General features: G+C 37.6%; 1 protein-coding gene across 3 annotated transcripts in view; it reads right to left on the minus strand.

Moving 5' to 3' along the window:
• Positions 1-709: 709 nt before the first annotated feature.
• The window catches only part of EXOC6 (exocyst complex component 6), a 228,117-nt gene continuing 215,689 nt past the window's right edge, over positions 710-13,137 (minus strand). For all 3 annotated transcript variants that reach the window (XM_040623792.1, XM_040623793.1, XM_008696251.2), the window contains exons 21-22: positions 3,060-3,172; positions 710-2,200 (exon numbers count right to left, since the gene is read on the minus strand). In XM_040623792.1, coding sequence (XP_040479726.1) covers positions 2,068-2,200; positions 3,060-3,172 — 246 coding nt within the window. In that variant the 3' untranslated portion in view covers positions 710-2,067. The remainder of the gene's footprint in view (positions 2,201-3,059; positions 3,173-13,137) is intronic.

A 13,137-nucleotide genomic window follows, 5' to 3' on the forward strand; every position in this document is an offset into this window, starting at 1 on the left:
CCCGCGCCCCGGGCTGACGCGGGCTCTCTGGCATCCCCGCCCTCGAGGCTGTAGGTGTCCTTCCCCTGTCGGCACTCCAGGGCTGAAGGGCTGGGGTCTGTCCCCTTTGCTTTGTTTCAGGGAAATTGAGGTCTTCGTTGCCTGCCTTGCATTGCAAGCACCTACAAGCAAGACCCGGGGTCGAGATTCCCCGACCTCCCCACACCAACCCCGGTTTCTGATCTACCACTTCAGGACCCCCGCAAAAGACGGTAGTATTGTTGCCCAAAGCTTCACTGAGACACCCTAATCCCAGCAGAAGCTGGTATCTCGGGGCGCCTTTCCGGTCTCTAGTGCTGAATTCACCGTTCCCTTCCCACTCTGAAGGCCACTCCACCCCACCCCGGTCGGTCTACCTGGTTGCTAGTCCGGTTTTTTGTGTCTGGTCCCCTGGGCTCTTGGCGTCCCTGTCCCCTACAATGCAACCCGAGGGTTGGCGGGGAGTGGCAGGAGTGTTAAATGTATTAGAGAAGAAAGTGAATCGCACACCATCATAGCTACGAACCCACGGTGCTCTACTCCAAGCAGTACAAAGGCTGCGTCTCTCCGGATCCGGGGACGCCTCAACCAAAGCCAGGGGGACATCCCGAATGCTCTGCAGGGGTGCGTAAGGCGCGCGAGGGGCAGCCACATTCCAGTCTTCAAAAAAGAGCTAGCTGTTCACCGCTCCTCTTCTAACTTGCAGATTTTATTGTGCCTGAAGCATTACCATATTTTCCATGTAGTGTTTTTTAAAACGTGAAGTACTTTAGGACTGAGATGGTCAAGAGAATAAATGCTTATTATCTTTGTTTTGGTGACACTCCTCATTCCGATAACTAGGGAGTAACAGTTCTTCTGAAGGAAGCAGTTGTTTTCAATCAGGAAGCTCTGAAGAGATGCAACAGCGATGCATTTTCAACAACTCGCTCAACCTTTTTAATATTTCATCACAAAATCAAGAAATGTACATAGTTCTTTACACTTATTTTACAAAGTCAAGTGTAAGTTTCTTACAGGCATAAATCCTGAAAATGCAAAAGGAATATTCAGCATAAATACAATGAAAAGAAAGTTGGGATCAGGTTGATACTACCATTTGGACCCAGTAATTTACACAGAAGAAAATGTACATTCATGTTAGATTTTCCAGAGTTCATTTGGTTTGGCTTGTTTCCATACTGAGGAGAGGTACTGAGACCTGCTATTTGAAGAAAGTAACCTGACCCCTGTGGTAACTTCTGTGTGTAGGAACGAATGTACTTAGCACAAGCAGCACCTGAAGTGGTTTATCCCGCTTCATTCCTGTCCTCTTTTAACTTGAACCAAACCAAACCAAGTAAATCCTAGAATGGGGTCAGCTACAAACAATACAGTTAGAAATATTAACCCTGCTAAACAGAAACAACATTGCATCTTTAGGAAAGCCAAACACCTTTTCTTCATATTCAGAACGATTAAATTAAAACACCCAAGCAGAACAAATAATTCACATTCTTACTGAGTTAAATCAAGGTTGATTTCAGGGACCTTTAAAGATTTGCATATTTCCCTCACAGAGTCTGCAGAATTGGGAAATTTAGTCTACTTAAATCATATTCAGATGAAAATAAAAGTTAACAGTTACAAAATGACAGTGAAATACTCCCATATCAGACGTGATTACATTTCAAAACCAGATACTGATGAAAAAACCAGAAAAGTCATTCAAGTCTGAATAGAAAAAAATACTTGTATGCAGAGGCATATAAGGTTTTTCGAATGTATTTACAATCAGTTTCATATACAATTTCTGACCTGATTTATATATTACGTTTTGCCTTTTTTTTTCCGTAAAAGTGAAAAAAAATTGTCACACTTTCCATATATAAAATAGTATCCAATTATTTAAAAATCCATACAAATGATATTTTTGTTTCTTGTTTAATCTCTCATCAGTGTCTTTTTTCTACTGCATTTTTAAATTCTGCAAACAAATTACTGTATCATGACGCTTGTTAGAGATCAATGTTGCATCACAGATTTGGTGTCACTGAGTGCAGTCCAAGTCTATGTGTGCTGGGACATACCATTCACCAAACTTCTCAGCTGTTTCACGACTGTCTCTATCAACTTCTGTTTGTCTCGATCATTCTTCCTGAACTGAGCAAATATATTGTTCTTTTTGCTAGTATCCTTCATCCTAAAAATATATGTGAATGAAGAGGCTTGGTAAAAGGAAATTAAAAGCTATGCTGTCACAAGTAAAATATCTTGGCATGCTCTGAATTACCTCTCGCTAATCCTTATGCTTGAAAAATATACTTAAAAAAATAGGTACTAAGAAAAATACAGAGCAACTACACAAAAAATTAGCAGCTTTATTTTACATTCTATACGAAGTGGAGTTTTTGCATTAGTATGTAAAACTAAAGTATGTTAAATTTGCTAATATCATACTATTTTCTAGTATTGGTCCACAATGTACGGTAAAATACATACCCTCTATGCACTCTGCAAATCACATTCATAGCAAGACAAGGTGAAAGAAAAATAACATTAGAAAATTTAAAGCAGCATTTTTTTTGGGGGGGTCCTCAGTAGTGTTTCATGGCATGGTAAAATAAATTTACATTTATTTTAAACAGTTCCTTTTGTCCTCTGAAATCAAATATATCACAGATATTTTGAAATGTAGGAAAATAATATACATTTTTAATTCAAAAATTGAAAATATTAATAGTGATACCTAAAATGAAATATAATTAAGTGAAAAGAAAATCTGCCCCATAATGAGAGGGAAAAGTAACACCTAAACTTCTATTTTTTTTTAATTAGACAAGATGCACTAAAATTTTGTTCACATCAACAGAAACTGCAATCTCATAAAACTACACCAACACCAGGAAAGAAAGAGGCTTATGTTTTGGTCATTAGAATGGACTGAGCTTTTAAGCTCCATTTAGACATTTCTCTTTTGTTGAAAATCTCTAGTTGTTCAATCATCACTAAATCACAAAATGCTAAAATGTTATACAAAAAAGTCTTCAGAATATACTCACTTCTCCAAAAGAATAAGAGCGGTGTTTGGATTCACCCGAAGGTACTTAGAAGCTGGCTGTCCATAATCAGCTAGATAAGTAGACCAATCCCAAACCATAAACAGGTCAAGGAGCTGAGGAAGATAGGGCAAAAATGTTAAACCAACTTTTTACTATTTACCCATAGCTAATACATACAGTATATGCCATTCTTGATCCACTTTACTATGACCTTCTTATAGAAGGAAAAGAATAAGGAATTCATTTTTAAAATTTTATCATTAACTACACTTTATAGCCAAAACAGTACATAGTATCTTTTTACTTTTGAAATTACTAAAATTGTCAGGGGTTGCTTTTCTAACACAATACCTGATTGAATTCTCAAACAACTATAAAATAATGAAAACACTATTAATAGAATTATATTAACACCCGTACCTGATGTATAGAGATTTAATCTTTACACGTTATTCAGTTCATACTCCAATTTAATTAATAAGGGTTGGTGCTACTACCTGTTTGAAGAATTTCAAAGAACTTAAATTGAACCTTTTTTCTTAGAGGTTAAGTATGTTTACCTTTCAGAGAAGCCGTTTGTACCTAGACTTTTCCCAAAGTAATTTAAACCAAAAGCTCAGATAATCTCAATTAAGTGCATTAAACAACCTCTGCTGGGTTCTCCCTGGTGATAGATCCTCAGCAGTATTATGAAATGAGGGCTCAGGACTCAGCCTGTTAACTCTAGGCAATCATTTTGTATAAACAAACAACAACAAAAAGAAGCCCTCTTGTATTCCGTAGTGTTTTAAAATTGACTATTTGCTTTATAATCTCCAGTTAGAATTGTTGTCAAATATGGAAGTAATCTTTTAAAAGCAATGCCGTGCCTAAACCAAAGCACCAAACTCCTTATCCAACTTTAAAACCCTAATCTCCTTTAAGCCATTTAAAACCAACTTCCTATCCCCATTTGAATTGTTTCAGAAAGCTAAATACTTTACTTACTACCTTCCTTCAGTTTTTATATTATTCTTTCTTCTTGTTTTAACTCACTTTATAAGTAAGGGGTGTATTGGTTTTGCTTGCAATTGAAGGAAGCATTTGTATTTACTCATAGGATATGTGAGCCAACCCACAGACTCTGGGAGGGATAAAACTACTGGGGTGATTAAAAACTAAAGAAAGGTTACAAGAAACTAGCTCTTCTTTAGGAAGGTAATGGACTTGTCTGACTCTTTTCCCATCCAATATACAACTATCAGTAGAGACGTTCCCATAAAAGGGTGAAAATTCCATAATGAAAACAGTAACTACTAATACTAAAAGCCACTCTATTTTCTTTTGGACAACATTCTAGGCTATATCAAAAGTTAAGATATTGGTACAGAAACTACACTGAAACAATGTTAAAATAATATACTGTCTGAAAAAGAAAAGTTATTTAAAGTTTAAATTTATTTAAACTTCTGTGTAATTTTTGACTGTTGCTTAGCAACAAGCAACTTTCACAAAGAGGGAAAACTTTCACACACACTGATGGTGAAAATGAAAATTGGCATTAACATCTCTGGAATGTGATTTTATAATACATGTTTAAGAACTCTATAAAAATGGCCCTTCCCTTTGATTCAGTAATCCTGGTTCTAGGAATCGAACCTCAGGAAACAATAATAAAGGTAGAGAATAATGATGTTAATCTCAAAAATGTTTAACTGTGTTATCAAAAAACTAAAGGAAAAAAAAATCCGAAAACAGCCCAAATCTCAATATTAAGAGAATGGTTAAGTAATGAGGTACATCTATCTGTAAGATGAATATCATGCAGTTATTAGAATCGATGTTTACACAAAACTTTAAATATCTTGGTAAGATGTTTGTGATAAATGTTCCTATTAAAATTACAAAAATACCCATCAAAAAAGAATGGGAGAACATTTTCGAGAATGTTAAGAATGGTTGCTATTTGTGTGGTGGGGGTTACGGGTAACTGTTACTGAATTCTTTATTTTCATAATAGTCCACAATGGCCATGTATTAACTCTAGAGTTAGAAATAAGGTTTACATACTTATATATTAAAATAAATTTCAATAATAAATACTCCTCACACAGTTGTTTAAAAAAGCCTCATTTTGAAGGATTCCTCTTTTAGGTGTTTAAGTGTGTGTTTGCACATGTATGTGTGGGCATGCGCACAGTCAGCAGAAAGCAACGACTTAATACACTTGCTGTAATCTCCCTCTCTTTCCAAAAGGCATTAGCAACATGACCTTTGGGATTTGGAAGAGGAAGAGGCCTTAAAATAAGTCTCTTTTCCTCTTGGGCGGATCTACCCCCAGGTGGGAAAGGAGGAGTCCATTTAATGAATTTAAAACCTACACCAACTCCAACAGTGACTACAGAACTGGTTCTCCCACACAACAGCACAAAAACACACTCTCCTAGAAAAAGAAATATTGTGCTTACAATTTTCACATGTGGTCAGATACTCATGTGCAAATCTCTTATCACCAGAAGTTACAGGAACCATACAATTTAACCTGCCTGCCTACATGTAGACAAGTCTTCTCTACATGCTTTTAAACTTACACTAATATTCTATAGAAACACACATTGTATATCATTAACTTGTAGACATCTATGGAAATCTGCATAAGATTGTACATTCACGGTTAAGGAACTCATTGCCATTGTGGAAAAAAGGCCAACGTTCTAGATAAGATTCATTTATTCATTCAAGAAATATTGACTGACCACCTATAATGTGCTAACTACTGTGTCAGGCCAGAGATACAGTACTGAATGAGACAATAGTCCCTGTCCTTCAAGAGTTTACCTTTTCAGTGGGGAAAGTGGGGAGGTGACAGTTAACAAGGAAACAAGTAATGTTTTGATGTTGACATGAAGAAATTATAAAGGAAAAAAAACTACTCACACAATCCTAGAAATTTAAACTACAGTAACACATGAGGAAGCCACAATCAATTTATTTTTAAAATTTTTTAAATTTTTTCTTTTCTTTTATAGTTTCAAGTTTTTATTTAAATTCCAGTTAGTTAACATACAGGGAAGCTCAATCAATTTATTTTATTTATTTTATTTATTTTTTATTTATTTTTATTTATTTATAAGATTTTATTTATTTATTTATTTGAGAGTGAGAGAGCACAAGGGGGGGGTGAGAAGCAGAGGGAGAGAGAGAAGCAGGCTCCCCGCTGAGCAGGGAGCCCTACCCCAGCTCCATCCCTGGACCCTGAGATCATGACCTGAGCTGAAGGCAGATGCTTACCAACAGAGCCACGCAGGTGCCCCGCTACAATCAATTTAATATTAAGACAGAAGCTGCTGATTTCTGTAGGAGCCAGTGACTGCTTGCTCATTATTCCCAGCCCACGGAATACAACAGCCCAGCTGCTGTAGACTCGAGCACCATTTCTATGTCTGTGCCCTAAAGGATGCATGGATACGGGTGCAGAGGAAACATCAGGCCGGAAGCATACTGCCCTCCTATTCTGATTTCTCATTTCCGTGTGTGTAAGGATTTTTCAAATGCATAATACTGCTTTTAGTAAGTAAATAGAAACAAACTTCCTAAAGCTAGGCAGGCAAATGCACGAAGTGTGTCCAGCAGAGTGTTAGCCACTCAGTAGCCACTGAAGAAATAACTTACTGATTGATGATGCCAGACCGTCCCAATTGTACCCAAGAGCTTTTTCATAGGCTTTTCAGAGTATAAAAAATGAGCACCCTACAGACTTCTTTGGCTTATGTTCACAGCTCTCTGAAAAAGGCCAGTTTTGGCCTGTGGGCAAACTAGGACAAGTGATTGTAGTCAACTGACTTCCCTGGGGCACTGGTAAAGAAAACAGATTCCCTCATGATAAAGACCTGGATATAATGTTAGTAAGAGTTAAATGATCTTCCAAGAGAAAAGAAGCACTAATATTTCTGAATGGTCTACCGGAGTCCCTCATCCATAATTACTACAAGGTCCTGTTTCACTTTTTTAAATTGAAGTATAATTGCCATACAATATCCTATGGGTTTCAGGTACATATCATAGTGATTTGATATCTTTATACATCACAAAATGATCCCCAAGGTAAGTCTAGTTACCATCTGCCACCATATGTAGTTATTGCAATATTACTGACTACATATCCTATGTTGTACATTACATGCCCATGACTTACTTATTTTACAACTGGAAGTTTGTACCTGTTAATGCCTTTTACTTATTTCACCCACTCCGAAACCACTCCCCACTCTGGTATCCAACGGTTTGTCTCCTGTATCTCTGAGTCTCTGTTTTGATTTGTTTTGTTTTTTAGATTCCACATTATAAGTGAAATCATACAGTATTTGTCTTTCTCTGATTTACTTCACTTAGCATAATACCCTCTAGGTCCATTCATGTTATCACAAATGGGAAGATTTCACTTCTTTTTACGGCTGAGCAACAGTCCATTGTGTATATATACATCTCACAGCTTCTTTATCCATTTATCTACTGACAGACACTTCAGTTACTTCCACATCTTGGTGACTGTAAATTATGCCACAATGAACATATTGGGTGCATATCTCTCTTCACATTGGTGTTTTTGTTTCCTTTGAATAAATACCCAGAACTGGAACGGCTGGATCCACACCCACTGCGGAGCCCGACGTGGGCTCGATCTCACAATCCGAGATCATGACCCAAGCCAACATCAAGAGTCAGATGCTCAACTGACTGAGCCACCCAGATGCCCTGGAATTGCTGGATCTTATGGCAGTTCTATTTTTAATTTTTTGGGGAACCTCCACGCTGCTGTCCATGGTGGCTGAACCAATTTACATTCCTACCAGCAGTGCACAAGGGTTTCCTTTTCTCCACATCCTTGCCAACACTTGTTATTCTTTGTCTTTTTGAGAGTAGCCATTCTCATAGGTGTGAGGTGATATCTCATCGTGATTTTGATTTGCGTTTCCCTGATGATTGAGCATTTTTCCATGTGCCTGTAGGCCGTCTATATATCTTCTTTGGAAAAAATGTCTATTCAAGTCCTTTGCCCATTTTTAAACTGGATTGTTCAGGGGAGGTTTTGATATTCAGTTGTGTAAGTTTTTTTATATATTTTGGATATTAGCCCTTTATCGAATCTATGGTTTGCAAATGTACTCCCCATCAGGCAGGTCGCCTTTTTGTTTTGTTGACGGTCTCCTTTGCTGTGCTTCTCAGTTTGATGCAACCCCACTTTTTCACAGTTTAAAGGACAGTTCTTCTTTTTTCTTTCTTTCTTTCTTTTTTTTTTTTGGATTATCAACAGAAGCTTTATTTCTCACTGCTTGGAGAATAATTGTAGGGTACATGGAAAGAGGGAGGGAAGGACGGAGGGACTGTGGGAGAAGGAATCCTGAGAGGAGGAGGGGCTGAATTGGGGAAGATGAGAAGCACGTACAGGGCAAAGAGGCAATTGGACGATAGGAGATACTGAATGGCGGAGGGAGGGAAGTTATAGGGGGCATAAAATTCAGAGTCAGCCATGGGGGGGTGAGTTAAAGTACAGTTCTATTGAAGTAAAAGATGTAACACAAAACTAGCACATTATTCTTGGGTCCTACCTAACGTTATGCCAAGCCAGAATTATGCAATGAGCCCATTTTATAGGCTGCTACTCATGCCTGCTTTGACCAAAAAGCATGATACCTGGTCTTTAGAATAGTTTAAAAAGAACATGCCTGCTCTGGAGCCGGAGTGTGATAGGAAGGGAGGAGGAAACTGGAGTGGTGCCAGAAAAAAACACTGACGCTCACCTTCACTGTGCACTCCGTCAGTCATAGCCTTGGGGTCTATCTCTCACATTTGGTCAGGTTTCACAGGATGCATATCCTCAACATTAAAACCTAAGTTATGGAAAACCTCACTTCTCTACCTTAAGCTTTCCTCCCTTTCGGATGGCAGTGCACAAATAATACATTTGCTATTAATTACACAAAATCTCTCTCAGTCTTGTAAATAAACAGTAAGACACAGTCTCACAGGTGAATTTATTAACATATATACGTGATATTCAAAGATGTAGATCAAACATGAACAAAAACAAAAATCTTCCCTAGATTATTCAAAAGCAATTTTACAATTACTTATTAAAGGATAAAGTCAGGCATATTATAATGAAAATTGGTATTAAGTTCTATAAATGGGTTTGTTCCAATAGTCAAGTAAAATAATTCTACCTTAAATCCTTTTGGGAAGTAAGCAAAGTATGGATCATACAAAAATGAATAGCAAAATAAGATGCCTCGGCTCTATCTCATCGTGATTTATAAGATTATATAAAATTAGTATCCTAACTTCTTTTTTTCACCAAGGATTCAAAAATACCCTTCATTACTAATCTGATAACATAAAGTGGACTTATGCCAATATCTGTAAGTGAGTTGTAAGTTTCACTTCCTCAGCATTCCCTGTGTGTGCCCAGCAAACAAAAAGATTTAGCTTAAGGAAAATATGGTTGCATGGGTGGTCCCATTTATATGCTCAAAATAGTTGAATCGCTTCAGAATCACTGAAGAATTCGTTTGTGTCAACGCATCTGGCTCGCTGACAGTTTCTCCTCCTAAGTCTTACTCCCAGTCTCCACCCAAGAAACTTGGGGTCTCGGACCTGTTGAGATCACTTTGTGCAAATGACACAATGAATCTAGGCCGACTTAAAACCCTTCTGTGGAACTCTTGAAGTGACTTTTTGCCTTTGTAAAAGTGAACCCAGAGTGCCAGGTCATTTTTTCCTTGAATCTGGTTTAGCTTTCTTTGTTTTGAGTCTTTTGGGTTTTGCTTTTGAAGCACCTCAGGGGCAGTGACCCAAGACAGAAGATAAATAAAGCTAAGCCAACCTCAAGAGAAAAGCAACTGGGGATACCAGGTTTGCTTTTGTAAATGTGAACAGTGACCTGGGGGCTCAGGGTCAACCTTAGTCCCCCAAATTCCCTTTTCCAAACACAAAATCCACCTGGGACCTCAGAGTTGCTTTGCAGCTTCCAAAAGTAAAGCAGATCATTTTTCCTCTTCCTCCAAAACGCAAAGCCAAGGCAAGGGTTCCTAGAGCACTTCAGAGACTTAAACAGCAATGAAAATCCTAAACCATAATATAGCTTTAATTAAGAAATATGAGCAATTAGGTACTGGGGATTCAAGAAAAATGGGTCTTACTAAATTAGTCCCAATGGGGGAAAATATAAGTCCTTTTTCTAAATAGATGTTGAAATCAAATGATAAGCTCAATATGATTTTTAAAGCTCTTGGCTTTACCCCATTTCCAACTATCCTAAAACACCACATATGAAAAACTCCACATGAAGCACAGAAGAGAAGTTTAAGTAGCAGCCAGAAAGGGCCTAGCCAAAAACTGTAAAATAGCAGTATCGTCCCTCTTCTCACCTCACTTTTTGCCCTCAGGTTTTAACTGCCCTCAAGCTGCCTCTGTTCTCTGATACACCTGACCCCTAACCCATGCCTACCCTCTTCAAATGCCCCATTTGCCAAACCCGTTCTCAGCCAGCCTTTCCACTCCCACCTATGTAGGACCAGAAGCAAGCTCTAGGCACAGCACTCTGTAGAGACCGTTTAAAGGCATCAATCTCTTCAGGTCATTTCACTAGGGTGAACTGCACACAGCAGAAGTAGAATGTTCTCAAAGTATTTTTGATGGTAAGTTATATAGTACTCCTAGATAAACTCCTTGGGTGGGTTTGGAATTTGGGAAAGAGGCAAGAAATGGAATTTACTCAGATTTACACACATCCACATTTGCTTTATCTTTAATTTTTTGGTCACTATCATGGCTAAAATGGCATACACATACATACATATATATGATTTTATATGGTTAATTTCTTTATTAAAATTAATTTACCAAGTAATACATGGTTAATAATCATACAGAGCCTATCATAAAGACCAACAGTCCCTTGCCCCACCCTTCCCATTCTTAGAAGCAATCACATTTAACTCCTTCTGTTTAACTCAGTGTCTCTAAATACACTTATTTTTCTAATTTTTGATTTATCAGCTTGCAGCTATCACGTATGACAGTTCACCTTACTTACACAACCTTCTTATTTTTTATTGTGATCACAATTTTTCTCTATTTTTGCTTTTATAACTTTAATATAATTAAACTCCTATTTCTTGTTCTGTTACTTTTACAAAAATTTTTAAGGGAGCTTTGAGATGTATTTCACATATAATTCATCCATTTAAAGTGTACAAATCAATGGTTTTGAGTATATTCATGGAGTTGTGCAGCCATCTCAATCAATTTTAGAACACTTTTATCACCCCACACCATTAGCAGTCACTCTCCAAACAGGAGTCATACAACATGTGGTCTTTTGTAACAAGTTTCTGTCAATTAGCATGATGTTTTCAAGGGTTGTCCATGTTGTAGCATGTGTCAGTACTCCATTCTTTCTTATTGCCAAATAATATTCTACCGTATGGATATGCCACATTTGTTCATCCATTCAACAGTTAATGGACATTTGGGTTATTTCCATTTTTTCAGCTATTACGAATGATACTGCTGTGAACATTCATGTACAAGTTTTTGTGTGGATTTATGTTTTTGTTTTTCTTGGGCATATACCAGAGAGTAGAATTTGTTACATAAACTTTTAAGAGGATCTTTTGACTCTCCATTTAGTAATATAAGAAATTAACGCTTTTTTTTAAAAGATTTTATTTATTTATTTGACAGAGATAGAGACAGCCAGCGAGAGAGGGAACACAAGCAGGGGGAGTGGGAGAGGAAGAAGCAGGCTCATAGCGGAGGAGCCTGATGTGGGGCTCGATCCCATAACGCTGGGATCACGCCCGGAACCGAAGGCAGACGCTTAACCACTGTGCCACCCAGGCGCCCCTAGAAATTAACACCTTTAATGAATGAATTTTAAAATAATTCTTTGGCAACTGGGATTTAAATTATTTATATTACATATTTAAACCCAAATAACAATAGATATTTAACTAAAGTTTCCTAAAAGTTCTTTATAAATGCTGAAAGACGTTAATAAAATTATTATCAAGAATTTTTCTAGCTTCTATTTCTGAAAAGTGAAATCCCTATAATTATCCAAAATAGAAAGAAAATTTCAGTTTCCTCCGGTACATTTTCCTCAAATAGTTGAGTACGATTTTGATTTTTATAATACCTTTGCATATATACTTGGCTTGTTTTTCTTCAGTCATGAGGATACCTACCTAATTCAGCTTTTTGATATTAAAAGGTGGGTTATATATTGAACAATAGCATTTACCTAATTACCCAAACCAGAAATCTGCATTCAGTCTGTTTTGGTTGAGACCGGCAGGTGCCCTGTTTGCCTGTCAATGTGTTTGTTTTTAAGTAGGCTCCATGCCCAGTATGGAGCCCAGTGTGGGGCTTGAACTCACAACCCTGAGATCAAGACCTGAACTGAGATCAAGAATTGCACACTCAACCAACTGAGCCACCCAGGTACCCCATCATTCAGTCTGTTCTGACTCCTCTTTTTCACAACTCTGGCATCTAACTTATTGCCAAATTGTGCCAATTTAACCTCCTAAATATTTCCTGAATTCACTTGCTTCCTACTTCTGTCCCTACTACTACTACTATCCTAGTTCAGATATCATAATCTCTACCCTGGGGCCTTTGGTGTCACCTACCCTGCTCTGCCTCTCTCTTCTAATACCCCAGATCCATCAATCTCCACACTGCTGCCAGAGAGATCCAGTTAAAATACAAATGTGATCACACCATTCACTTACTTAAAACAGTCAATGGCTTCCCAACTTCTTCAAAATAAAGCTAAGTTCTTTAACATGAAATGCAAAGCAATCTTGCACCAAATCCAGGTTGTTGGGGAGAAAGAATTCCCTCTGCCCTTCAATGTCCTCCTAACTGGACTAAGAATCATACTGCAATGAGACAGATTAAGTGGAGAAAATTAAATTTAATAGCTTACCTATGGAGAATCTACACAGACATGAAATTTCCAAAGACAATGAGGCAACATGAAGCTTATATGAGCTAGAGACAGCGGTAGTGTCTGAGGATACAAAGGGAAGAA

Source organism: Ursus maritimus, unplaced genomic scaffold (genome assembly GCF_017311325.1).
Source record: "Ursus maritimus isolate PB19 unplaced genomic scaffold, ASM1731132v1 scaffold_7, whole genome shotgun sequence".
NCBI classification, from domain to species: domain Eukaryota; kingdom Metazoa; phylum Chordata; class Mammalia; order Carnivora; family Ursidae; genus Ursus; species Ursus maritimus.